The sequence below is a fragment of the Eulemur rufifrons genome, chromosome 8, assembly GCF_041146395.1.
Source record: "Eulemur rufifrons isolate Redbay chromosome 8, OSU_ERuf_1, whole genome shotgun sequence".
NCBI classification, from domain to species: domain Eukaryota; kingdom Metazoa; phylum Chordata; class Mammalia; order Primates; family Lemuridae; genus Eulemur; species Eulemur rufifrons.
The window spans coordinates 98,626,110-98,654,059 of NC_090990.1; the positions used below are offsets into that span (position 1 = coordinate 98,626,110).

At 44.2% G+C, this 27,950-nt stretch overlaps 1 protein-coding gene across 1 annotated transcript; it reads left to right on the forward strand.

The window, feature by feature from the left end:
* The first annotated feature begins 57 nt into the window (after positions 1 to 57).
* FCRL5 (Fc receptor like 5) lies at positions 58 to 27,950 on the forward strand. The gene is made up of 16 exons (XM_069479226.1): positions 58 to 88; positions 2,538 to 2,558; positions 3,894 to 4,145; positions 5,481 to 5,726; positions 6,020 to 6,304; positions 7,859 to 8,101; positions 10,833 to 11,111; positions 15,790 to 16,068; positions 19,134 to 19,412; positions 22,275 to 22,553; positions 22,994 to 23,110; positions 23,762 to 23,789; positions 24,784 to 24,866; positions 25,049 to 25,117; positions 27,623 to 27,654; positions 27,732 to 27,950. The coding sequence occupies exons 1-16, from the start codon at positions 58 to 60 to the stop codon at positions 27,948 to 27,950; spliced, it is 2,742 nt and encodes a 913-aa protein (XP_069335327.1).

Consider the following 27,950-nt stretch of genomic DNA (forward strand, 5'->3'; position numbering starts at 1 on the left):
AACCTGTTATTCCTGAGAAAAATCTCTCATTTTCAGCCCTGGGCGGTCCAGGTCTTCATGCTGCTGTGGGTGACACTACTGGTCCTGGGTGAGTAGAACAGCTCAACACGGGCCCTGGGTGCGGTTGGGACAGCTTCTCTCTCCACCACCAGCCTGGCCTTTCTTGAGGCTCAGCCCCTGCTCAAAGAATCTTTCCCACATGAAGAGACTGTTTTCAGGCTTTACTGCAGGGCTCAGGGCTTCCTCTCCTGAGGCTGAAGAAAGTAGTCATAGCTGGAAAAATCCTTCAACCTTACAGAGAAGGAAACTATAGTGACCACAACAATTAATGTTTCATTCATTTATTTTTCTTCAAAAAATACTTCATGAAGTCCAGAAAATGTGTCACAGTTGCTTATTCTTACTGTCTTATTCAGAGAAGAGCCTACTCTCCTCTCTGCATAGGAGATGCCTTTATTTCTCATATGCTGGTCCTGGGCACAAGGAGGCAAGGTTTCTGACAGGGAAGACGCTCTTTCTTCTGCACAGGAATGTAAACTACAGCAGCGATTGGCAGATTAAGAACATGGGGTTGGGGGGAGACACAGAGGGATAGTGGGGCAAGGCAAGGAAAACCCTAAAGCAGATGGCATTTTCATTGTGCCTGTGGATGTGCATAAGTCTCTATCAATTCGCACCTATGAACTGGTTGGTTTTTACCAAGGTTTAAATATTAGAATTAAATAAGTTTATTCATTTGCTAAGCAAATATTTTTTAGTGATACCTATTCACAGCACTGTACCAGGTACTGAGAATGATGGGAGTCCATGGAGGAAGCTCATGATATAGAAGAGCTCCCAGCAAGGCTGATGGACAAGAGATAGCTATATAACAAGACTCCGGTTAAATAATTGTCCAGGCAAAGTTACCAGTGCATGGTGCAGGCAGATAATAAACTATATGCCAAATATCTGGTATAGACTTCATGAAAATTAGAAGTGAGTAGGAGCTGGAGGGACACGATGTACAAAGAGAGGACACCACAGTTGGAAGGTGCAAGGACTATTAATCCAGAGATGGGAAGCACAGCCCAGTGTGGCACCAACAGAGGGGCAAGAGAGTATGGCCAGGAGCATGCACTTTGGGGCGAAGCAGGATCTGGGTTCAAAATGTCATCCTCCCACTTACCAGCTACTTAACCAGTTTTCTGGCCTGTGAAATAGGGCTAACCAAACACCTCATAGGGCTATGGACCGGATTACATGAAATAATGTATGTAAGTGCATACCACATAGAAAACTCAGAAGAATATTAGCTCCATTTAAAACAATGCAATAGTCAAGGATGCCAAGATATTCAGGTAATAGTGAATAATCCATTGTTCTCAAGAGCATACTTAAGTTTGGATAACTCTTACATCAGCCCTGTGTGCACTGGCATTCCACAAATCTCTGTGGAATGAATCAATCAAATCTGTCCCTTATATGAAATATCTATTCAATTTATAAACCTGCCCATGTTGCCTCATCTCTCCTGGTCACCCGTTTCACAAACGTGTATCCTTCTATCTCTACTATTGCTAACCTCACTCTTTAATTAATTCACTATGCAATCAATAAATAGTAAAAATTAATGCAATATCTTTTATATACCAGGCACTGCTCTCGATCTTGGAGGATATAGGGAAGTCCCAGCTCTCACAGGGATTGCATTACAGAGAGGAGAAAGGAGGCAAACAAACAAATAATGAAGATGATTTTGAAAAAACACTCTGAGAAAGATTAAACATCACCATCTGTGGCCCTGCCTTCTAACCAGCCTCTCAGCTTCACACCTGGTCCCACTGAGGTCCGCCCACTGGCAGAGAGCCCCATCTAAGTTTTAAGTCCTATTGTTACTCTCCTCCTCAAAACCTTTCCATAACTCCCTGTGACTTTTACAATAAAATCAGAGCCACTCACTTGGGCCCTGCATGCCTCTCTAATCTTATCCCCCCCTCCACTTCCTGCCTTCCAGACCCCCCAACTCCTGAACACCACTTTATTTCTTCTTCTGCCTTGACTGCCTTCCGCATCACCTCTTGCTACACACAAGCACTAACCTTCACCTGCTGACCCCTATGTTCTCACTCACAACTTTCTCAAGCATTCCTCCTTCAAGCACCTTCCATGGTCCCCCCACCCTCTTCAACACACACATACACAGACACGTACCCTACACCCTGGGCAGAGTGACCCTTCTGCCCCCATGATACCCCATGTGTATTTCTATCCTTACACTTACCACCAGTATTATATGACCTCGCATCATGCTTCTGTTTCCTCTATCAGTCAGCTTCTTGACAGCAGAGACCATTTTTTAAATTCATCTTAGAAGTCCAATCACAGTTGGACTAAAACACAGTTTTAGAGTATATTTAGATATTTGATAAATAATTATTAGATTTTTTAAATGAACTTTTAATGGAAGAAGTAATAAATAGATACAAAAAAGCAGGCATTAACTTTGAAAAGCCACAAAATTTTTAATCTGTGCTCATCTCTGGCTTTTTTTGCAGCTCCTGTCAGTGGACAGTGGGGTGAGTTCTCCTTTCTTTTGTTCTTCATTGTTTCTGAATAAGAGTATCTCCGTAATAAATAGGAAACATTTATGATGGCTGCCTGAGGATCTCTAATATCTCCTGTTTTCTTGCCAAGGCCAGCAGGGATGTGCAAGTGTCACCTGGTCTATTGGCATCCCGCAAGGCCCGGAGAGCTTCATGATCACCCTCCAATACTTCCCGGGTGAGGTGGGGAATGCACAAGCAGCTCTGGCCTTTGCGAGGCCCCGCATTACAAATGGACCCCACTTAGCCCAGCAGGACTTCTTCAACTCCATGGCAAATGGGCTCAGGGTAGGATCAGCTCCAATCAGCAAGCCAGGAATATTCCTCTGAAAACACCCCACTGTGGTGATCCCAACGGGAATGCTGCATCCTCTACAGCTGTGGAGTAAAATTCTCCCAGAATGGTGTAGGGAGCAGAAGAACCTCCAACACCTGGGCCCTTATAAGGAAGAAATGCACAGAAAGGGGAAATGGGGAGAAGACAAGTTATCACACAATCAACTAGTTCTGGCTCCTAATGCCATTCTTCTGGGTCAGTGTGGACACCTGAGGACCCATGAATAGCAAGAATTCCCTACAACCCCTCTCCTTGTCCCAAATCAGCAGCCCCAGCTGGAACTGTGTCCAGGCTATGTCTAGATGCCAGCAAATGAGTTGTTCATTCCTTGCTCTGCCACAATTAGCTATGATGGGATTTTTCTGGGTATTTGAATCTTCATTTAAAAATTGAAGGTGTTATACAAGTTGGTCTCTCAAGTTTTGCTCAATATCAAATAGATGATAACATGATTTATTCTTTTTTTGTTTGTTTAGACTAGTCAAGGGCAGTAATTAGAAGGGGAGAAAGAGTAAAACAAGGAGGAGTTCTATTGTTCTAACTGACTGTGAACAATCAATTGAGACAACGCACTACCTTCAGGCTGGCCAATATGATCTATTCTTTTAGGGAAAGTGAAAAATTGTGATTTTAACAACAGCTTTGGTGGTTCCTGTGAATTTATGAACATGATGGAATGGTAGGACAGGGGCGATTTTCTCTAGGATCCACTTCCATGACAGGCTGAGTAGCCAGTGACGTTTGACAGTGAATACTGCTGGTATTACCCTCTTGACATCGTTTTTCTCATTGCCACCCCCGAGCAACCTCTCCCTCAGGTGAGGTGAGTGCTGCTGGCCACCGCGAAGCCATGAGCCATCAGTGACCCTCCTAGGGGCCTCCTCAGGGTCCTCCAGTCTGTCCAGCACACACCCCTGTGCTTGGGAATGCAGGCACCTCCACCTCAGATTCTTTTTCTCTTCTCTCCTCAGCTACCACAACCAAACCCATTATTTCCCTCCATCCTCCATGGGCCACTGTCTTCCAAGGAGAGACAGTGAATCTGACTTGCAATGGGTTTCACTACTCACCACAGAAAACAAAATGGAAACGTTGGTATCGGGAGACAGAAATAGTAATAAACACCCCAGGAGACACCCTCGAGGTTCGTGAACCTGGAGAGTACAGATGCCAGGCCGGGAGGTCCACCCTAAGTAACCCTGTGCGCTTGGTCTTTTCTTCAGGTGAGACAGAGTGAAAAAAATACAAACTTTAGAAATCATTTCAGTTCATTTTTTTTCTCCAGCTGTTACCATCATTCACTCCAGACAACTCGTGACTGAACAATTGTATTCCACACTGTGGTTAGACCGACAAGGAGAGAGTAAAAAACCTCTGCATACCACCAGATAGGAAATGGAATTAGCTTCTTAAGTTGGAACATAAAATTTAAGAAGATTTAACTCATCCGGATAAAACTCATTCAGCCCAACGGGAAGTGATTTCAAGTAATGTATCTAGAAAGACATAATTGTCGTATATAACAGCTACAGGTTATGTGGAGAACCATACAAAGGCTGCAATTTCTACTGAGTGGAATAATGTCTCTAAACCTGTGGATATTAAAATTTGATTTGAATCTGGAAACCTGAGCAGCTTTTTAATCATACAGATACTCAGGGTCTACCCTGTGTTTACTGAATAAAAAACTGTAGGAGTAGGGCCTCAGAATTTGTAGTTTTTACAAACTGCTCTGGTAAATGAAAATTTGAGAAGCTATTTATCTGAATCGTTCATGAATTTATGTAGAGTTTTAAGCCATATGATTTACTTATAATAATAAGGAACATGAACATATTTTTATATTTATAGATATAGATAGATGATACCTAGATGATGTAGATATAGAAATACAGAAGGAGAGAGAAGGAAGGAGCCATGTGGTTTTTGTGCGAAAACCACCTAGTTATAAAGCCCTTTAATTTAGTGAATAAGGTAGCAGTAAAGTAGCAAGGAGCAAATAAAATGCTTATGCTCTGTGACTTAACAATCACCCTTTTAACAATTTACTTACTGAAACAATCATAGAAATATATACCCAAAATGGAGGGCCCTAAATGATCAAGAAGAGAGGACTCATTAAATAAATTACATTACTGACACTGAAGGAAAACTTAGTGGCCATTGAAAATCAGGTTCAGTGATAAAATTCATGACTCGGGAAATTGTCCACAACATGGTAAGTGAAAAGCAGGTTATCAAATCTATAAATACTATTCAAATTCCATGAAAAGAAAAAAATACACACAGACTCTCAAACACATGAACATGGAAGAGAAAACTGGAAACACGTGTGCCAAAATACAGGTGGTGGCATGATAGGTGATTTTTACCTCTGTTTCTGCTTTTCTACTTTTCTCAAGGCACATGTATTCATTTTAAAATCAGAAAAAAAGGAAATGATATTATTTTAAGAATGCTTTCTACCAACCCCCTTTTCTAGAGCATCTTGGAATAATAGTGAAAAGTAAGGGGGAACAATGGGATGAACCAAGTAACTGGTCCTCTGTTTCCCATAGCTTCGCTGATCCTGCAGGCTCCCCTTTCTGTGTATGAAGGAGACCTCATGGTCCTGAGGTGCCGGGCAAAGGCAAGAGTAACACTGGACACTATTTACAAGAACGGTGAAGCCCTGACATCCCTGAAAGGAACCTCTGACTTCTCTATCCGTGATGCAAGTCTGAAGGACAATGGTGCATATCACTGTACTGGGTTTACGGAAGGTCACTCCATTTCTTCCAACGAAGTCCAAATCCAAGTCCAAGGTAAAGGCTTCATTATTTTGTGAAGTGGGTTGGTCAAAAGGGGAGTCCCTGGGGTCACAGAGTTAGAGTAGGAAGAAAGGGGAGGACTGGATTACCACTGAAACTCAGGGTGCATTCCGCAAGGACCACAGGAGGTACAACAGTGCTTTGGGCTGAAGGGTGTTAAGAGTCAATGGCATCCCTGCCTGTGCCTGCTTGTGTGTCTGCTTGCTGATGCTGAGGATGAAGTGCATTTTACTCCACAGCAGTTCCCACCCTCATTGCTCTGGGACTGTTATGATTCTTCTCTCTAGATCTGTTTCTACCTCCTATGCTCAGAGTCAGCCTCTTCCAACCCCTGGAGGGAAAGTCCATGACCCTGACCTGTGAGACCCAGCTCCCTCCACAGAGGTCAAAGGTCCAGCTCCAGTTCCGCTTCTTCAGAGACAGCCAGGCCCTGGGATCAGGCTGGAGCAGCTCCCCAGAGCTCCATATCCCTGAAATGCGGACTGAAGATTCAGGGTCCTACTGGTGCCAGGCAGGAGCCAAGAATCACAGCATCATACGCAGGAGCCGGAGTTCCCAGATTCATGTGCAGAGTGAGTGTCAGTGGGCTCTGAATTTGCCAGGGATGGGGCTGGAAGAGCTGGGCAGATCTGCACATCAGCTTGGGGTACCAGTGTACATGGAAAGAGCTTCTCATACCTGTGAGCTGTACGAGACAGGAGACCCCAGCTCTTGGAGACATGTGGAAGAGCTTAGAACCAGGAAAGCACAAGAAAAGAGAGATGAGTTTATTTTTCTTTCAATGCCATTAGATATAACTCTCAGAAGGATCTCTTCCCTGACACCATTTTTCCCCCTGCTAGGCCCATAGCCATAAGTTGTGGGCTGCAGCAGAGCCCTCTGACTAGACAGACTCCTAGTGTCATACATGCCTGGAGCACAGTGCTTAAGAACAAGAAAACCAAAAGACAGAAGCTTGGGGAACAAATCATTCCAACTTGATGTCATTAGGGATGGTGCTGTACCCACTATCGCTTTTTCCAATGTTCTTAAAATTTTGTGGGTCCTCAAGCATGACTTCTAACCAATGGTCAAACACTTCCCCTGATTAAATTTGGTCTGTCTCATAGGAAATCTATTTGAGTGTTAGGAAGGGACACACAGTCTGGGGTGCACACCTTCCTCAGTGAGGAGAGAGTGAAAGTGGGAGCATTCTCCATAAATTTACTCCCATTCCTCGGCCAAAAAAAAAAAAAGAAAAGCAAAAAATAGTCTATGACTCTGTGTTTTCTAAACTGACTAAATTTTATTAATTTCATATTCTGCAGTTACAGGTAACAAGTATTTCTTAGGTCACTGGTTTAAGGAAGGACAATTCAGAGAAGGTGGAGAGGGTGTTATCCAACAGTTGCAACACAATAATTTCTAGCATAGGCTCTCCTTCAGCATAATTGATGAAACCCAACCTCAGGCTCTTCTCCCCCTCTGTTCATTATCTCCCACTGCTCTTTCAGACCTAAGGATGACTCAGAAAGGCACTATCCTTAGCCAACATCATTATGCAAAACCACACCCATCTGGGGTATGGGATGCTTTCATCACAGATTTTCCTGCTTAGTGGGACTGTCCTTGTTCCTCCTCCTTTGACCATTTAACTGACAAGCTAGAGGGGTTAAGAAGTTCCTGCTCAAGGGCAAGTTTACTGCACATGCCAACAGTTCATTTCCAACTAGCCCTTGCAGTCACTGTGGCCCCAGGACAATCACCTTTGATGCCCAGGCTCCCTGTCCCCATCACCACTCCCACCACTTTCCCCAACTGTTGGGCACTGAATGTCATCTCTGGAATCACTGGCCCTGCTCTATTGGGGGATGGGCAGACATGAAGGGAGGCTGGGCAGAGCTGCCTCTGGGCCTTGTCCCAGACACTCCACAAGACCATCCAGGAGTAGAGGACCTCCCTACCACTTCCTCCCTCTTCCCAACGACAGGCCAGTTCCACCCAGGCCCAACTTTCCACGTGAGATCAGCAGATTTAGCCCTTCCCCTCCTGTGACTCTTCTCCATCCATGAGCGCCCCACTGCCAAGAGTCCCATATGTCATTTTTATTCATTTAGGAGTTTTTGCCAACATACGCACTGTCCCAGCTTCCAAGTTGGTGTTTGAAGGTCAGGATCTGGTGCTCATCTGCTCAGTAGATACAGTCCCAAGGCCCATCACAGTCTCCTGGCACCGAAGATTTAAAAGCCGGGATGAGAAAATAAATACTCTGATGTCCTCAGAATTCAAGATCTCCATGGTGAAAAGCAGCGATGCTGGAGAGTATTACTGTACAGCTAACTACAGACATAGGTCCTTCGTCAGCAAACCGGTGACCATCGAGGTGAAAGGTGTGTTCTGCCAGTTCTCACCTGAGGAATGGCTTATCAAACTGCCCACAGGGATCCTCAGTGAAGACCACAAGGCAGTTGGGTGGGAGTGGATACTGATAGTTAGCAATGATCCAATGCTCTGAAGAACCTACCAAGAGTTAGTCAGAGATTAGCAGGAAGGAGTTAGGACTAGAAGGGGCCATGAACAGTTGGGAGTTTTTGGAAATGCTTAGAAATGGGGATTAGAAAAGATGCTCAGTGATTTGCCATATGTCCAGACCCTTCATATTTACAAATTTCTTCTCAGGTTAAGTGACGTTTCTCTTGGGAATAAAGCCAGAACAAATAGGACATTTGAACTCGGGCTGATCTAGGGCCATGTTTCTTGACAAGCCCCTTTAATCTAAGGATATGCAGGGACCCTCCCTGACCACCCTGTTGTCTCTTTCAGCCCCAGTGACATATCCTTTCCTCACCTTCAGGGCTCTTAGGGCAGTGGTTCTCAACCTTTTTGGCACCAAGGAATGGTTTCATGGAAGATAATTTTTCCATGGACTAGGGTTGGAGGTTTGGTGGGAGACAGAGCTCAGGCTGTGATGCAAGTAATGGGGAGCAGCTGTAAATACAGATGAAGCTTCATTCGCTCACCTCCTGCTGTGCAGCCCTCCGGCTCCTAAGTTTCATGAAAGACAATTTTTCCACGGACTGGGAGAGGGTGGGATGGGGTGCGGCAGAGCTCTGCGGCCAAGTCCCTAACAGGACACAGACCAGCATCAGTCCGCAGCCCAGGGGTTGGGGACCACAGTCTTAGGGTACATGCTGTGGAGACTGTAGAAAAACTTCACTGTGATACCAAGGGAGCTTCTCCCCTAATCCTGTATCAGTTTTATCATGAGGCTGAAATCCGAAAGACCCAGGGCCCCTGTAGAGGAGGAGCATCCCTCATCCTCTCTCTGCCCACAGAGCTCTCTGGGAATGACTCCTGTGTCCAGACAATGGACTGGGGACCCAGCCAGAAAAGAGGGGACACTCTCCAACAGAAGTGAGCTAACTCTGACCACCGGAGGTTACAGCCAGTCAGGTAGTGTGTGCCGCCACTCTCGAGACTCCATCTACAGAAACTCACAGGCTTTGGACCTACATGGCCTCATGACAGGCTCATTGCTTCTGCCTAGCTCTTATGAACTCCTTTCTGTGACCACTCTCTCAGGAACTCAGGAGTCCCTTAGAGTGAATCATTAACAGGAAAATACACAATCCAACCAAAACTCCCCTCATGTAGCTATGAAAACTTTTCAGGATCCAAATGCTGTGCAAATCAGCAATCTGTGGCCAAAGAGAAATTATAGAGCTCAGCATTACTTGGTTGGACAATACTCAGTTCTTAATTCTTCTGTCCATCAACAAAAGTCCACCCATTTCTGGATTTTGTCCTTTTCTCACTAACACTTAACAAATCTTTGCTCTCTTACCTGCTTCCTGCTTCTTCCGCAGGCTCTCTCAATGTCTCTGTTGGCTTCTAGCAATATAAGCAAGTGTCTATCTCTCGTGGGCTCATTCTTCTACCAGCCAGATTTCATCACACTCCTGAATGTTTCTGAAGCATCTCTCTCTCCATCTTTCTCTCTCTCTCTCCCACTCTACCACGCCCCCACCACCCCCGTCCCCAGCTTCTGTAGAACTCAATACTGTTAACTTTTCTCTCCATCCTTTGGATCCTTAGATGCCTGAGTCACCAACCAACCTATTGTTCTCAGTAGCTTCCCAAATCATTTCTCTTTCCCAGGGATACAGAGGTATCTGTTATCCCAGTTAACAGGCATTGACAATAATCAATGTGCAAATCCATGTAGGATATAGAGACAGGTAGCAACATCATAGTTACTCCAAAAATGTAACTCTGGAGGTGCAATATGTCATAGTAACAGACGTAACTATGAACCCCAGACTATATCACCCCTTTACCAGTATGCACCACCGTGCTGCCCTCAAAGCTATTACACTAGTTATGGTAGTGAGGGGAAAACTGCTTCTGTGGAGGTCTGTGCCATCCCCTCCACTCACTGCAAACTTCAGGTTCACTGTTAAGGAGACAATGTGATTCATCATTGGATCAGGAGTCAGCAGACAGACCAGGTTCTGGCTGACCTTGGAAACAGCCTGCACGGGCAAGTCTCTAGCCTCCACCAACTCAATTTTCTCACCCGTAACTAGAAAAGATCAGTCTGGGTAAAGGGAGAGGGTAGAAGCAGAGAAGAGGGCCCTGGAAAAGTATGTCAATCTGGAAGGAAAAAGGGTCCAAGGCAAAGCCCTGAGGCCCACCCAAGTGAAGGAATAAATAGAGACAGGACCTGAGAAGAAGACTCAGAGTGACTTGGGCAGGCGAGGGACGGCTCTTCCACGGTCGCAGGGCAAAGGGAAACAGCAAGGAGCTAGTGCGGGTAAGGGTATGGGTCTGCTGGCAGCAAGATAAGGGATTTCTTCTTGAAAGCATCATCCCCTCTGCGAAAGGGAGCCAGGATAGGAGAAGAGACTAGAGGTCTGGTGGGAAAGAAACCGACTGGAAACGGCCAGCATGAGGAACAGATGGTGGTGAGAGAACAGAGAGCTGGTGAGAGAAGCCCAGGAGGTTGCTGGGCCACCCTGCGGGCCAGCGGACACTGGAGACTGCGCAAGCGCGTTGGCTATGCATTGAAACCCGCAGGAAGAGGCAGAAGCAACTCTTGACTAATTCTTTTCTCTCCCGCAGTCCCCGTGTCTCGTCCTGTCCTCACCCTCAGCTCTCCTGGGGCCCTGGCTTTCGAGGGAACCATCGTGACACTTCACTGTGAAGCCAAGAGAGGTTCTCCACGCATCCTGTACCATTTTTATCGTGAGGATGTCCCGCTGGGGAGCAGCTTAACCCCCTCTGGAAGTGGAGTGTCCTTCAGCTTATCTCTGACCACAGAGCATTCTGGAAACTACTACTGCACAGCTGACAATGGCCTCGGCCCCCAGCGCAGTGAGGCGGTAAGCCTCTATGTCACTGGTAAGCCCTGGGCTCCTGCCAGTCACCCACCCCTGGCCCAGAGCCCTCTCTCACCCACCTCTTCAGAAGTCTGCATGTGCCTTTCAGTTGCCTACCCCAATCAAACAAATCCCTTCTTGGCCTGCTTCTCAGGAAGCCAACTAGCTGTGAGCCTCAGTCATCATCCAGCCCTGGCTTGGCCAGACCCCTAAGAAAACTCGGCAGACTCCTCAGCTTTTATTAGTACCAAATGAATTTATTTTTTTTAAATTGTCATCTCATGATTTGCATGTTCAGTCCCCACATGCATTTTTCTTAATTTGATGCACAGAAGCATCTCCTATTTCTTTATTAATGCTTACATATAAACTTGGCTACAAGCACAGACATATGGACAAATATTGAGCAAGACTTCAATTTCTCTAAAAATTTCCCAAGCAGTTCAAGCTCTCACAGTAGGAGGTTTGGAAAGGGCTAATTTTGAACAGAAAGGAGGAAATGGCTCCCTGAGAACCAGTTCCTCAGTCTTTTGGGGTTTGCATGATCCCTTGTCTTCTAATCCATTAAAATAAGCATTATATTGTTGCATTATGTTTTTTAAATCTTTGTTTGAAGTGACATACATTCAGGAAACATGTACAAATCATAAGTGTATAATTCATGGTTACTTGTGTCGCCATCAAAAAGGTGTTATTTTAGGAGCAAAATTGCATCTGTTTCACTCTTTAGTAGAGAAGGAAAGTTGTTTTCTTCTCAGAGAAGCAGAATGGTACAATAGAAAAATCTTGAGCCTGGTGTGTCAGACATGCCCCCAATATAAATTGTTGGGTAAAAAGATTATTATTTTAAAAATATAAATGTTCTGAGACCTAGACTCTAAAGTCAGAGCCCAATGTATCTAGGAAAGCTCCCAGCCTTCATGCATCCTCTATCCCATTATTAGGTTTTATTTTCTTCTTGTTTTTAGCAACATCTAAAACCTCTTTATTTCATGTTTCTTGTCTGTCTTCCTCAATTCTAATAGAATATAAGCTTCATGAGAACAGAACCTCAAGTCATAGTCTCCTAGTAGGTCCTCAGTCAGCATTTGTAATTCAGTGAACAGACTACAAGACGATAAGCAGAGATCAAAAAAATGGTCTAGCAAAGCTCAGGAGAACAAAGAAAATAACAAAGCTACTTTAGAAATGAAATCCAAACTTGAAGCAGTAAGAATAGAATGGATAACTCTGAAAACTGTTAACTAAATGAAGAATCAGTTTGAGAAAATAATACAGAATGAAAAGTACAAAGATATAGAAATAAAGGCAAAAAATTATAATACGGAGATCAGACACTGGAGACCCCCACATGGAGATAATTAAATGTCGTTAAGTTGGAAAACTGAACTGAAGAGAAAACAAAACTCAAAGATGCAATAAAAAAAAAATTGTCCCAAAGCAAATAAAACTCGAATATGTAGATCAGAAGATACATCTTGATGAGATTATTGAAGTTCAAGGTTAAAAATATATATGTGTATGTGTGATTGTGGGGGAAAAAAAGACAGTCATCTCAGAAAGAAAAAATATCAAGTTGGTTTTAGATTTTGCACAATAGTCAATACCCAAAGAGAAAGGACTGGGTGGCCAGACTTGGACTTCCAGGGGAAATGAGAGCTGAGAATTTTATATCAAATCAAAAAGGTATTGTCAAAAATGTAGGGATTCAGGGAATTTAGTACCCATTAACACTTCTTTAAAAAATTGCTTAATGAATGGTACAAAAGCTTATGTAACCAAAACGTTTGTACCCTTGTAATATTCTGAAATTTAAAAATGGATGACAAAATCCAGCCCACCCAAATGTGAACGAAAGCAAAGGACTCAGAATGAGGAAACCGTGATATGAAAAGTGAGTACTGATTCTATGTAGGTTAGCATTTCTCAACCCTGGCTGCACATTACAATTACCTGGAAACTTTGTAAAAAGATTTATTACCAAGCTCTTCTTCAGGCCAGTTAAATTCAGAAACTCTCAGATGCAGCCTCAGAATCAAAATTTTTAACATAACCTCAGGTGAGAATACTGTATAGACAGGGTTGAAGACCACTTATTTAGATATAGAAACAAAGGCTAATCAACTGTGAGAATCATAGTTATGGAACAAAAAGTAACTATTATAGACACTGAAAATGTAAAAAATATATGCAAGAAAAATCAGTTGGTCAAAAAGAGGAGAGGAAGTAAAAGAACAATTATTTTCTCATGATTATTATTATTTTACAGTGAATTGTGAATTATTTCACAATTCAAAAATAATTGACTTGACAATCTTTAAAAATCAATGACAGATTTCAAAAATTTCATTTTGTCAATCATTTCTGAATACTTTATAAACAGTAACTCATCGTTAATGGTTTATACTTCACTAAAATTCCATGGAGAACCTACTAGTAGCCAGTAGGGTCACACAGGATAGAAGGAGAGATTTGTTCAGGTAAAGCAACTGTAGATGTTAAGGCTGGAAACAGAGACTAAATAATAAAAATAAACCTCTGCACTGATGTGATCATAAGTGATCAGGGAGTGAGGGAAACAGAAACTCCTAAATACCATTAGTGCAAGTGTAAATTGGTTCCATCTTTTTTTAATTGACACATTACAATTGTACATATTTATGGGGTACAATTTGATGTCTTGATACATATATGTTGTATAGTGAGTAAATCATGGTATTTAGCATATTCACCACCTTGTGTATTTGTCATTTCTTTGTGGTGAAAACATTCAAAACCTCTCTTCTAGCTATTTTGTAATATACTATACCTTACTGGTAACCATCAGCACCCCTGTCTAATTGTAGCTTTGTACCCATTGACCAACCTCTTCCCATCCTCTCTTCCCCCTCCTCCCTCCGCAATCTCTGGTAACCACTGTTCTACTCTCTGCTTTTATTAATATAATATCAATACACTTTGGGTTTTTGTGGGGTTTTGTTTTTGTTTTGTTTTGTGTTGTTTTTTAGATTCCATACATGCATGCAATCATGCAGTATTTGCCTTTCTGTGCCTAGCTTATTTCACTTAACATTATTTCCTCCAAGTCCATCTATGTTCTTGCAAATGACAGGATTTCTTTCTTTTTTTACAGATGAATAGTATCCCATTGTGTATATACAGCATATTTTCTTTATCCATTTCTCTGTTGTTGGACACTTGGGTTGATTCCATAACTTAGCTGTTGTAAATCATGCTACAATGAACATGGAGTGCAGTTATCTCTTTGACACAGTGATTTCATTTCCTTTGACTATATAATATACCCAGTAATGGAATTGCTGAATCACATGGTAATTCTATTTTTAACTTTTTTGGGGAATCCCCATAGTGTTTTCCATAGTGGCTGTACTAATTTACAATCCCACCAACAGTGTGTACACGTTCCCCTTTTTTCACATCCTCACCAATATTTGTTTTCTTTTTGATAAAAGCCATTCTAACTGGAGTGAGGTGGTATCTCATTGTGGTTTTGATTTGCATTTCCCTGATGACTAGTGATGTTGAACATTTTTCATGTACCTGTTGGCCATTTGTATGTCTTTTTTTGAGAAATGTCTATTAAGGTCTTTTGCACATTTTAAAATCAGATATTTGGGTTTTTGCTGTTAAGTTCTTTATATATTCTGGATATTAACCCCTTTTCAGATATATAGTTTGCAAATAGTTTCTCCCATTCTGTAGGTTTTCTCTTCACTTTGTTAATCATTCCCTTTACTGTGCAAAAGCTTTTCAGGTTGATGTAATCCCATTTGTCTATTTTTGCTTTTGTTGCCTGTGCTTTTGAGGTCTTATTTAAAAAGGTCCAACCTTTTTGAAGAAAAATTTGATATCACATATAATTATTTAAAATGTTCATATACTTCATCTCAAAAATTCCACTTCTAAGAATTTATCTTAAGAAATGTATGCATAGGCTGGTCACAGTGGCTCATGCCTGTAATCCCAGCACTTTGCAAGGTCTAGTCAGGAGGATCACTTGAAGCCAGGAGTTTGAGATCAGCCTGGGCAACGTAGCAAGATCCCATCTCTAAAAAAAAAAATGAAAAATTAGCCAGGAATAACAGCACATACTTGTAGTTCTAGCTACTTGGGAGGCTGGGGCAGGAGGATTGCTTGAGCCTAGGAGTTGGAGGTTGCAGTGAGCTATGATCATACCACTGTACTCCAGCCTGGGCAATAGAACAAGACTCTGTCTCAATAAAAAAAAAAAAAAAGAATATGCATGTAATATTTATCCAAAATTATAAAGTAGCAAATTTAAAAGAGTTGCATTTTATGTATAAATTTTACCTCAGTAAAGTTGATTTTTAACAGTTAATGATGTAGATCTCTAAGTAATATCATAGAAAGATGCCCATAATATGTAGCTAAGGAGAAAAGCAGGTTCTAGAGCAATGTGTATATTGTGATCCCATGCATGCGTGTGTTTTTAATGTATTTATTTATGTGTTGATATGAGTGAGTATACATATACATAGAAAAGATCTAGAAAGTATTACCAAATACTTAAAAGAGGTAATTTCTGGAAATAAAAATAAAGAAAATGATAAAATTTTTCACTTTTACTTTATGAAATTCTGTAAAGTTTGATTTTTTAAATAAGGAGTGGTTTTTAATTTCAAAAATACTGGTGTCAACTAACTCATTTCCTCCCTCAGTTCCAGCGTCTCGCCCCGTCCTCACTGTTAGGACTCCCCGGGCCTGGATTGTGGTGGGGGACGTGGTGGAGCTTCACTGTGAGGCCTTGAGAGGCTCTCCCCCGATCTGGTACCAGTTTTATCACAAGGATGTCAGCCTGGGGAGCAGCTCAGCTGCCTCTGGAGGGGGAGCATCCTTCAACCTCTCTCTGACTGCAGAACATTCTGGAATCTACTCCTGTGAGGCCGACAATGGCCTGGGAGCCCAGCGCAGTGACACAGTATTACTCAGCGTTACCAGTAAGTTGACCCATCCAACCAGTACCACAAAAAGGAACAGACCATCTACCCTACCTTTCCCAGTAACCAATATTGGAGCTACTAGAGCTTCCACAGAGCCATTTGCAGTGTGATGTCATGTCAGCCCTGCTGCCTACACAGCATCTATCTGAGAGCTTTGGATTTTACATGCCCAGGAACTTGCACCTTCCCTTTGCTTGCTGTACCTTTCCAGGTAGCAATGGTCTAGAGCCCACTGGGACCCAAACTCCCCTAACGTAGAAGTAAGGGCTTTTCCAAATACACACTATATCCTGATCAACAGTGATCAGTAGGAAAGAAGTTATGAAGTTCCCTGTGTCTCACTTCAGAAAACATTTAGTTATGGTTTTCTCTGTCAATCAATAAAAAGACTGACACATTCTGTTATTGGCTCACAAATTTCTCTCTAGCTTCTCCTGCCCCTGTCCCAAAGCTGCTTGGGTTCCCACCCAAGACCCTTGTAAAGGACGTCTCACCATCATTCTCCTGACTTCCTACTTGCCCTGTTCCACTCAGCAGTGTCACTGCCCCCATCTGCCCCTGTTGTGGGCTCCGAGCAATGCTTGCTGTCAATGATGCAATGTCCTCCTCTCAACCACTCTGCCACTGTTTCAGGACTCTAATGTCCACAGTATGACCCACACAGCACCACTGTCTTCCTCTCCATGTCAGTCACCCACTTCCACATGCATAAATTATTCCATCTCTGAAATGACAATTTAAGCACCTATTGTCTGACAGCCACCTCCCATCCTGCTAGTTGCTTCAACTCTTCCTGTCACTAGTGCTCTCAGACCTCAATGGAAGTCCCAGTTCATTAGCCACTCTCCTCCCTCCCTAATACATCAAACAATGATACCCTCCAAATTAAAGATATATCCATCTAGCCACTCGTCTCTCCTCTTCCTAAGGTATGGAGGAGAGAACCATTCTCCCTGTCAGGTAAACGTCTCCATCTGCTCTCTAGTTTCCATCCTTTTGTGCATTCCCAAAAACTTTATACAACCAATTATCACTTTCCTATGTTCCAGCACCTCCCTCTCTGTGGAATCTCTCCCACTGGCATTTAACCTGCTGCAACTCTCTCATATCTAAGAAAGACCATCCCTTGATCTCACTTATGTCTCCACCCAGTGCTCCATCATTGCTAAATTTTCAAAAAGAGTCAGCCACCCAGGGTGTCTCCATTTCCTCATTATCCACAAGGTTTCAATCTACTAGGGTCTTCTGAGCTCTCCACCAAAATGGTTCTCGCAAAGGTCTCTATTGACTTCCATGGTTTTAAACACAATGGCCATTTTCCAATCCTCATCTTAGTTGATCTCTGAGGCATATTCCATAGTGTTTACCATTTCTTCCTTCTTGAAACCCTCCCTTCCTGGGCTTCAGTGACTCTACCCTCTTCTTGTTCTCCTCTTTCTCTGGCCACGTCTTCTCAGTCTTCTTTACTGGCTTCTCCTTTTATGGACAACCTTCAAGCATTGGGTGAGTTCCAGAGTTTTGACCTGTGTCCTCTTATCTGTATTCTTTCTCTGGATGATCCTGGGTATGTCATCTATAAATGGCCTTGTCATCTGTACATAATGATTCCTAAACTTCTATCTCTAAAGGAGACTTCCCACCTGAGCACCTACACATGCCATATCTCCACTCAAATATCTCAAAAGCTCACCAATTGAACACCTCTAAACCTGAACTCCTGACATTCCCCTCAGACCTGTTCCTCTTTCAGGGTCCCTAACTCTGTGAAAGACACCTCGCTTTATCCAGATACACAAGGCAGAAACCCAGGAGTCTTCCTTGACATTTCTCTCCCTCCCCCCTCAGAACCAGTTAATCAGTAAGTCCTGTTGATTTTACTTCCTAAATATTTCTTGGATCTCTTTCTATTCCTGTTGCCACTCTCTAGTCAAATCTACCAACATTTCAACTACCGCAATGCCACTTAAATACCACTGTATTCCACTTCTGTTCCCCACAGTCCGTTTTGCACACTGAGGTCAGAATCCTCTTCTAAAAGGACAAATACAATCACCTCACACCCTTGTGTAGATACAGTTATAGACTTCCCATTGCTCAATGAAGAAGGACCAAAGTCCTGGGCATGGCTTGTGAAGCCCTGCCTGGCTCCCCAGCCTCCTGTTTCATGGCACTCTTCAGACCCTTCTCTTAGTGCCTCTGCCACCTACTTCAATCGCTCAAACACGCCAACCTTCTTCCCAGCTCAGGCCTTTGCACGCAGAGCTTGCCTGGTGTGCTCCCCACCTTCCTCTCCACCTGGTTCACTTCAAATGTCACTTTGTGAGGAAGCTTTTCCCAACTAACTCGTACTAGATCAGGTTCCAGGATTATACATTTCACAGCACCCTGTCCTTTACTTTGTATCAATTATCAATGTTTTAATTCTATATTTGCATTTTGGTGCAAAAATTGTATTTTTATTTAATGGCTGCCTATCATCCTTCTAGATTGTAGGCTCTGTGAAAACAGGGACTATGTCTGTCTCTCCAAGGGGTGACCCTTGAATCCCCAGCCTATAATGCCATTCTTGGGACTTACTGATTGCTTGGTTAATTTTTAAAAACTTTTTGCTCAGTTGATTTTTGATGAATGAATATAAAAATGAGCCAATAAATTGATCCATACTCATTCTCTTTTGGGCCCCTCTTCTGGTGCAGCCCAGACTCAGTTACATCCCTGGCTACGTAAGCAATAGGTTTTTCCTATTCCTCATTTTCTATTGAACTGATTTCTCCTTTTCCTCGATGGTCCTTTGACTTCTAAGATGCTTGAGTTTCATTTTAATCTTTGTCTCCAAATTCTTCAAACACATTTGAGTTTGTTTATTCAAATACTCCAAACTGTTTATAGCACTACACAAATGTTATTGTTTCTGGAGATCTGAAGCTATTATAGCTGAGATCTCAGTAATGTCACAGTTCATTAAAAACTGAGAAAAACATTTTCCCATTTGAAATGGTTTTAGAATGCAGGAATATATTTGAACAGAAGGAGCTGATGGTTAACTGTTTTGTCTCCCTCAGTTCCAGTGTCTCGCCCTGTCCTCCACCTGAGGGCTCCCCGGGCCCAGGCTGCAGTGGGAGACATGGTGGAGCTTCACTGCGAGGCCACGAGAGGCTCTCCCCCAATCTCATACCAGTTTTATCATGACGATGCCACCCTGGGGAGAAGGTTGGCCCACTCTGGAGGAGGAGTGTCCTTCAGCCTCTCTCTGACTGCAAAACATTCTGGAAACTACTCCTGCGAGGCTGACAATGGCCTGGGGGCCCAGCGCAGTGAGGTGGTGACATTCAAAGTCATAGGTGAGTTGGCCCTGCCGACCAGCAGCATGACCAAGCGCTAGCTGCCTGTGCCTTCATTCCCCAGCCGACACTGGCACTGCAGGTGTCCTCTGCCTGTTTCCTGGTGGGACGTCCCAGCACACTTCCTGCCCACAGAACCTCCATGTGCAAGTCTGGGAGCCTCCCTGTGGTGCTGCTTCAGGAGCCTGGACCTTGCCAGCAGCACAGTACAAGCAGCCTTCTTGAATGTGATCACAACTCCTCACTAAAAATGCAAATAAGACATTTAAAACATAGCCTATATTCTGAAGTTATGATATAAAAGAAAAATCAAAGAATTTTGAATATGGGTTTCTCTGCCCCCCAAAAGAGTAAGTTGTTTCTTATCCAGGTTCTTCTCTCACTGCCTCTCAACATGCCTCTACTCTTGAGCTTCTTTCATTACCAAGGATATGAATGTTCCTTATAAGTCCACATTAAAAATCCTGTGTTAACACAAGCTATGTGCTCAGCCTTTCAGGAGAGACACCAGTGATCAAGGGACTGGGACAGAGAAGGGCAAGCAAGATGACATGGAATGGAAAGGGCCACCCACCAACCAGATCCTCCATTCTCTAAGCTGTGCTTTGACCTCTTGCCATTAAGTGTAATGACCCAGGGAAGCTACTTCTTGTGAGCTCTAAATCTGTTTGGTAAAAACCCCCTACAAGCCAAACCTCTAAACTCCGATTGAGAGAGACCTGGAGTATAGCAAAAGTATGTGAAGGGCTATTGAAATGAATATTCTAGACTTGGCTCTGAAGATAACAGGCTGCATGACCTTGGCCAAGCATCTTTCCCTATATTGACCTCAATTTCCTCTCCCACAAAGTGGGAAAATCAGACTAGATGAAAATCACAGTAATCCCCTGCCCTAGAATTCTATGATTGGTGGACGGGGAATATGGAACATGCAGACTCAAAGGTTCCTGGGAGGACATGTGCAAGAGGCAAAGCTGGCTGTCCCTGCTCCTGGGATACACCCCAGAGGAACAGGAGACCATGCAACTGTATGGTCATGTAAAGCAAAATATTGATATAAATCGATATTCACAGTCCCTCCTGGCTGGGACCCTGGGTGTCATAAGGAATAGAGACAAAGCCACAAGAGCAGGTTGATCCAGGGATGCTAGCCCAGGATCCAGCATCCCATCGAGGTGGCCGATGCAGCCATCTCTTTGGCATCCAGATGACAACTTCAGATTTGATTTTTCCCATTCAATCAGCTCTTTCTTCTTCCCCCCTCAGCAGCACTCAGAGCCAATTTTCCTCTGAGATTTGCAGGGACTCTTGCCACACAGCTTACACATTTACCCCTTAGATACACCACCCAGGCATGTACCTTGGGCAGATTGCTCCTCCCTCCCTCTCCCCAACACAGTGAACCAGCACACCATGCCTGCTATGCTCTGTGTTCATGACTTCATGATTTCCTGCTCACCCCCACTCCCTCATTTCTACAATTCCCATGTGCAAATGCATCTTATTTCTGCTGCTGTTATCACAGCTAAGGGGCTTCGTGCCCAATCTGAATGAACTGTGTCTGGGTCCTAGAACTAGGACACAGGTCATAGAGAGCAGGAACTGCCAGAAAAAGGAATATTTTTCATTGTCATCATCACCAATATCATCATCCACAGTCACTGAGCCCTCACCATGTGCCAGGCCCTGTGCTTAGTGCTGGACATGCAATATCTCATAGAATCATTAAGAGAAACCTGTGAAGATAAAAATCTAACCACTTTTTATCCCCAGTTTGCAGGAGAGGAAACTGAGGCTTAGAGAGGGGAAGTAACTAGCTCACAGACACAGCCAGCCATGGTGAAGCCGAGTTGAAACATGGCCCTATCCAACTGTTGACGTTAGTCTACATTATGACATCTCTTCAATCATCGTGGCCACGTTCCAATACAACTTTTTAGTTTTTAATAATTTATTATTCTGAAAGAATACATAAATCTTCATAACAAAAATTCCAACGATACAAAAGGGCCAATATTGAAAAGTAAAGGTCTCGTTCTACCTGTTCCCCCACACTTTCATATCCACATGGTTCCCAGTCCAGACGTAACTACTGTTAACCTTTTCACCTGCATTCTAGAAATATTCTATAAAGACATAGAATTTTTTTACAAAACTACAATTGCATCGCACATATAGTTATGCAACTTGCATTTTTTAATTTAAAAATAAATCTTGACTTTATTTTAAGAACTACATCTTGGATATCTTTTCTTTTTCATTATCCAGCATGCTAGATTGTCTCCAGTTTTTAGTTATTACAGAAATGCTACAGTAGAAATTCTTGTACAGTTATCTTGGCATATTGTACCTTAGTGTCCCTAAAAGAGATGGTCCTAGAAGTAGATTTGCTGGTCAAAGTTTACATGCATTTTAAATTTGGTAGATATTGCCAAGTTGCCACTCGGGGAAGTGTCTTAAATTTGTATTCCCACTGCGGGCATATCAAGATGCATGTTTATCCAGAAGCTCATCAGAAGTGTTAGTCTATTTAAGCTTTGCCAATTTAATGAAGGAGGAAAATAATAGTATTTTAGGGTTGCTTTCATTTGTATATATTTAATTAATAATGAAAATGAGAATCTTTATTTATTGGCTATTTCAAGTTTTCAGTGATTTGTACACTTTTTACACTTTTGTTTTGGATTTCTTTTTTACGCTGAAAGCTCTTTGTAGATCAAAGTTATTGGGTTTGTCTATCATATGTGTTGCAATCTATTTTCCACGACTGAGATCTGACTTTCTACATTTGTTTATAATACTTTGTGTTTCTTACAAGTATGTTAGAAGCAGAAACTGCTATTGGCTTTTTGATTCCCTCAGTTCCAGCGTCTCGCCCTGTCCTCACCCTCAGGGCTCCTGGGGCCCAGGCTGTGGTGGGGGATGTGGTGGAGCTTTGCTGCGAGGCCCTGAGAGGCTCTCCCCCGATCTTGTACTGGTTTTACCACGAAAACGTCACCTTGTGGAATAGCTCAGCCCCCTCTGGAGGAGGAGCGTCCTTCAACCTCTCTCTGACTGCAGAACATTCTGGAAACTACTCCTGTGAGGCCGACAATGGCCTGGGGGCCCAGCGCAGTGAGGTGCTGACACTCAGCTTCACATGTAAGTTTCATGTAAAGCCTCAGATATGGACAAAATATGTCCTGCAGGGACACTCTGATGGTTGCCCAGAACAAGTACACGAAGCTGGTTATTTTATTCTAGGTTCCTATGTTCTGAAGTGTGTCTTAAGTGTTGGTTCTGGGGCACAGTGCGGAGGGTGCAGGCAGACAGCATCACTGAATTCAGAGGTCATCAGGTGGCTGCCTCTTCGCTCCCTGGCCACTATCCATGCTGACCCTCCACCCTGGCCTCAGGCCAGAAATGAGCTTCCTCACAACGGCAGGAGCCATTTCCTGTGCCACCCACCACCTGCTCAGCCATAGGGATCGTAGTTGCCTACGTTCACCCTCTGTCCCAGGCCCAGGCACCAGCTTCAGGGTCGGAGCAGGTCAAGACCACTAGCCCCTCCCCTTGGCTCATGCACGGGGTCTCCCCCTCAGGGCTGACTGAAAACAGAAGGGGTCCTGTGGCCACAGGCATCACCGGAGGACTACTCAGCACCATGGGCCTTGCTGCTGGGGCACTGCTGGTCTACTTCTGGCTCTCTAGGAAAGCAGGTGGGTGACTCCCTGGCACACCTGTGCCCGTGTCCATGCCCGGCCCAGCGCCCTTCCCTTTGTGACCACCCTTAGGCTCTCAAGAGCTCCCAGTTCCCATCCCTCACCCCTCCCCCTTCCCACTGGCTCCCCCAGAATCTCTTTTACCAAACACAAAGCTTCCAAAACAGCCCAATTGTGTGGAAGATGCCTTGATGAGAGGTAGTCTACCCAGCAACAGAAACTGCAGAGTCTCTCCCTCCCTCCCCTACAAGACCCTCAAGGAATGGGAAGAGGAGAAAGACTCTGTGAAATAGAAGTGCAAACAGAAACCAAATAAGACTTAGTAACTTACTGATTTTTAAAATGTACACCATTTTTATGGCCGATCAAGTCTATTTTCCTGCCTGCAGCTCTCGATCGATCATTGTCTTAACAAACTCCAGGCTAAAGGATTATGGATCATGGGCTCCTTTTTCTCATTACAACTATACCCCCAGGGTCGGCAGTTTTTCCCAATCTGCTACCTCCCTTGGGTGTAGCAAAGAAGGGTTCAAACTTCAGTGACAGCAACTCCTGGCAGTTTCTAGGTGAGCCTCCGAGCCTCCTATGAGCTGTGCCCTGTGAAGGTCTCCTCTTCCTGAATCCAGTGCCCTCTGCTTTCCTTTGCAGGGGGAAGGCTCACCTCTGACCCCTCCAGGTAAGACCCAGGCTGTATTCCTCTGTGATTAATGAAATGCTCAAAAGGTAGAAAAATGGAATTGGATCTGATTATTACCAAAAGCACAGTTTCTGCTGAGTGATGCTGAGATAGATTATACACACTTCATGTTGCTACCTCCCTAGGGAATATGTCAAGGCAATGTCTAGGATCTTCTCACCCACTCCCTTAGCTGTATAGGCCTTCTTCTCACATCAAGTGTAAACTGCTTTTCATTTATCAACTCACATTCTGGACCACTGTTGGCTTGGTTGTCTGAGTGACCACTATGACCACTGAATCTATCCATATCTTGAGATGATCTTCCTTAATCAGCTTGGAAATCTCTGGAGATGGCCAACCTAATCAACACCTGTTGTGATGATGGCAGGAAGATGAGGCCACACAACCTGGCCACCCAGAGAGGCCACTGTGCCAGCAGAAGGTAGTGCCTATGAAGGGGGGACCACCATCTACTATCCCATAAGGCTGACCTTAGGAGCCACACCATGGCTCGCAAACTATCCCTGGGCAAGCTCATGGCAGCAGGTATTCACATCATCCAGAGTTGCTCTGAGCCTCTCTGGTTACTGACTTCTCTGAGACCCCAGTATCTCTGAGAGTGGAGGCTCTGGAGCTAGGTTCTAATCTTGGCTCTTCCCCTTTCAGGTTACATGGTTTTGGTAAGTCACTTCATCTCATGGAAACTTCATTTTCTCATCTATAAAATGAGGATAAAATAGGACTAACTTAATATTGTTACAAGCATTAGCAGAGTGCTTGTTACACACCAGATGGCCATAAAGCCTGGGATCATAGATAATATAAATCTACCATGATTCATAATATAATGCTCATAGACCATTTGCTATGTACTCGTCTATGTTTCCAGGCTTGGCAGCCCCCCTGTGGTAAGAACTCACCAGCTGGAAGTAATCATTATAGTCATTTTGTCAGGATTCCTAGGAAACATCAGCATTTCTGTGTCTCACAGGAGCCCTTCAGACTTGGACCCCCAAGAGCCCACCTACCACAATGTACCAGCCTGGATAGAACTGCAGCCAGTGTACAGCAATGGTGAGGGCCCTGCGTCTGGGCAGGGGCCGCAGGGTTGGTGGGGCAGGAGATGAGGAGGGACTGTGCAGAGGCTGGAGGGCTCTGGTCCTGCCAGAGAACAAACTCTGGCTGGGGGAGGAAGAAGTAGCTCAGGTAAGAGGCAAGGACCTCAGCATCTTCTGAAACTTCAACTTCTTTCTAAGTAAATCCTAGAGGAGGAGACGTGGTTTACTGCGAATTACAGAGCATCCCGGAGAAAAACAGGCATGCAGGTAAGACCTGAGTGAGTCTCTGTTCTGGCCGACCCTCAACGTAGCCTGTTGCTGGGTAGCTTATTGTACACCCCTGTAGCAGGTCCGGGCCAACTGGGCATGGAGCCACCCCTCACACTGGATCATGGGGCTTCTTAACTTGTGCCTGTGCTACTCAGGGAGAATCCCAGCCCACCACGCAGTGCTGCTTTCTCCATTCTCTACAGACAATCTCAGTATAACCTGAGTAACAAAACCATCTCTTGGGCAGTCACTTAACCTCTCAGAGCTTCAGTGTCCCCATCTGTAAAATGGGACCAGATCATCATTCCCTACTGTCTTAGGCAGGTTGGGCTGCTATAGACTGGGTGGCTTAGAGAACAAACATTTATTTCTCACAGTTCAGGGGGCTGGAAGTCCGAGATCAAGGTGCCAGCATGGTCAGGTTCTTGGTGAGGGCTCTATTCCTGGTTTGCAGACAGATGCCTTCTTGCAGACAGATTCTCACATGGCAGAGAGAGAGATTCCTGTCTCATAAGGATACTAATCTCATCATGACCTAATTAACTCCCAAGGGCCCCACCTCCAAATACCATCACATTGAGGATTAGGGCTTTAACACATGAATTTGTAGAGGGACACAAATATTCAGTCCACAGCACCTACCTACCTGCATTAGTTTCTATTGCTGCTGTGACAAATTACCATAAACTTAGTGAGATCAAACTGTATAAGTTTGTTATCTTACAGCTCTGTAGGTTAGCATCTGACACAAGTCCCACTGGGCTATAATCAGGGTGTTGGCAGGGCTGCGTTCCATTCTGGAGGTGCTGGGGGAATACATTCATGCCTTTTCTAGCTTCTAGAGGCCACCCACTCTCCTGAGCTCGTGCCCTCTTCCTCCGTCTTCAAAGCCAGCAATGCCATATCTCTCTAACCATCCTTGCATGGTCAGGTCTCCCTCTGACCTTTCACAGCTGGGAAAAGCCCTCTGATTTTAAGGAGTCATGTGATTATATTGGGCCCATCTGGATAATCTGGAATAATCTCCCCATCTCAGTGTCTGTAATCTTAATCACATCTGAAAAGTTCTCTTTTCCACGTAAAGTGACATATTCACAGGTTCCAGGGACTAGGGCGTGGATATCTTTGGGAAGACATTATTCTAGCTACCACACTATCTCACAGGATTACCGTGAGGAGTCAATGAGAAAGTAGCTGTGGAAATACTGTTACAACAGCAGAGTGTTAAGCAGCGTGCCGATGGCTACACGCTGGTAGTCTGGCTGTGTCATCAGCTCTCACTCACAGCAGGTGGCTTGCAATGAGGGAATCCCAGCCTGGCTTCCTCCTTACTAGGAGCAGGAAATGGGAGCAAGGTCCTCAGGGGCAGGCTCTTCTAACTCTGCTTCAGAAAAAGTGCTGTGTGATTTTAACCAGTGTGCTTCCCTCTCTGGTTTTACAATTTCTCTTGTATAAAGTCCAGTGAATTGTTTATGCCCCATTTACAACCCCTTTGAGGTAAGCATATCCCCATTTTAAAGATGAGGAAACTGAGGCATAGAGACCTTAAATGACTTGCCTGAAGTCACAGAGCTAGTAAATCACCCGTCTGTCCAAGCTCTGGACCAAACCCTGCTTCTCAGTGTGATTCCAGGGAGCCTCAATGTTCATTCCAAGCCAGAAAGTGTGGGCCCTGTCTGGAGAATGTCATATTTCACTTGAAGGTAATACAACAGTAATATTAAATAACAACAACTTCTAATATCTATCATGTGTTGAGCCATTCTTATGTGCCAGGTACAGTTCTAAGTGCTATAAATAAATACACTGTATTTATATGCATAACCCCTAGAATGATTCCTATTAAAGCATATACATGCAGCTATAGCATACATACATGTCATCAGTAGAGAGAGAATTTCTTTGTAGCACTCAGGACTGTACCTGGCACATAGAAATTGCTCAACATGTGGTAGATGATAGAAATTATACCTACACAAACACACACACATGCATGCACATATATGTAAACTCATATAACATTACAAGACCCTGTAGGCATATGATATTATTATTCTCATCATATAGATGAGGCTACCAATGCAAGAGACATTGAGTGACTTGCCCAAGGCCACAGAGGTGGCAAGGCAGACCCAGGGCTCAGTCTAGATCCAGAATCTGCTCTCTGAAACACATTTCAGCTCACACTGCCTCCCCCAATATATAATATAAACATATGATCAAAGAACTAACACGATAAAATGTAAATTTCTCTCTTTTGAGAGCTCCTAGGCAGCTCAGAGTGGGGAACCAAGTGCAAAGTGATGTTGAGGAGAGGGATGGTCAGTGCTGCTGGGCTGAGGGTCCTAGGAAGGGAGTGGGACAGGGAGGACACGAGGAGTGGCTGCTTACCGCACAGAGCAGGGAGAGGGCCTCAAGGAGACGGGCTGGCCTGGCAGCACAGGTGCAGGGAGGAAGCTCCCAGAGGGCCTGCCACGGCTGAGCACTGCCCTCTTTCCACAGCGGCCTCTGCACCCCGGCTTCCCAGTAACAAGGTGAGTCTGACAACCTGTGTGGCCTCCCCCAAGGGCCCGCCAGCCCTGGCCCTCACCCGTGTGCTCTTGCCTCCTAGGACTCCTCTGTCATCTACTCCCAGGTGAAGATGGCATCAACCCCAGCCTCCAGGACCCAGCTCTCGGCTTCCTCGGCTCCTCACAGATCTCCCCAACTGCAGTCTCAGCCTCTGCACCCCAAAGCTCTCCTTGGGGACGAGGGAGCATTGAAGTGGACTTCATGTCATGTGCCACGCTCTCAGTCTGACCAGAACTCAGGGCCCTGGCTGGACTCCTGA

Bases quoted from the DNA above. Each gene is read 5' to 3' on its own strand.
- FCRL5 (XM_069479226.1), top strand. From the start codon at position 58: ATGCTGCTGTGGGTGACACTACTGGTCCTGG. The intron at 4,146-5,480 runs GTGAGACAGAGT...TGTTTCCCATAG, and splicing joins GCGCTTGGTCTTTTCTTCAG to CTTCGCTGATCCTGCAGGCT. The intron at 11,112-15,789 runs GTAAGCCCTGGG...TTCCTCCCTCAG, and splicing joins GGTAAGCCTCTATGTCACTG to TTCCAGCGTCTCGCCCCGTC.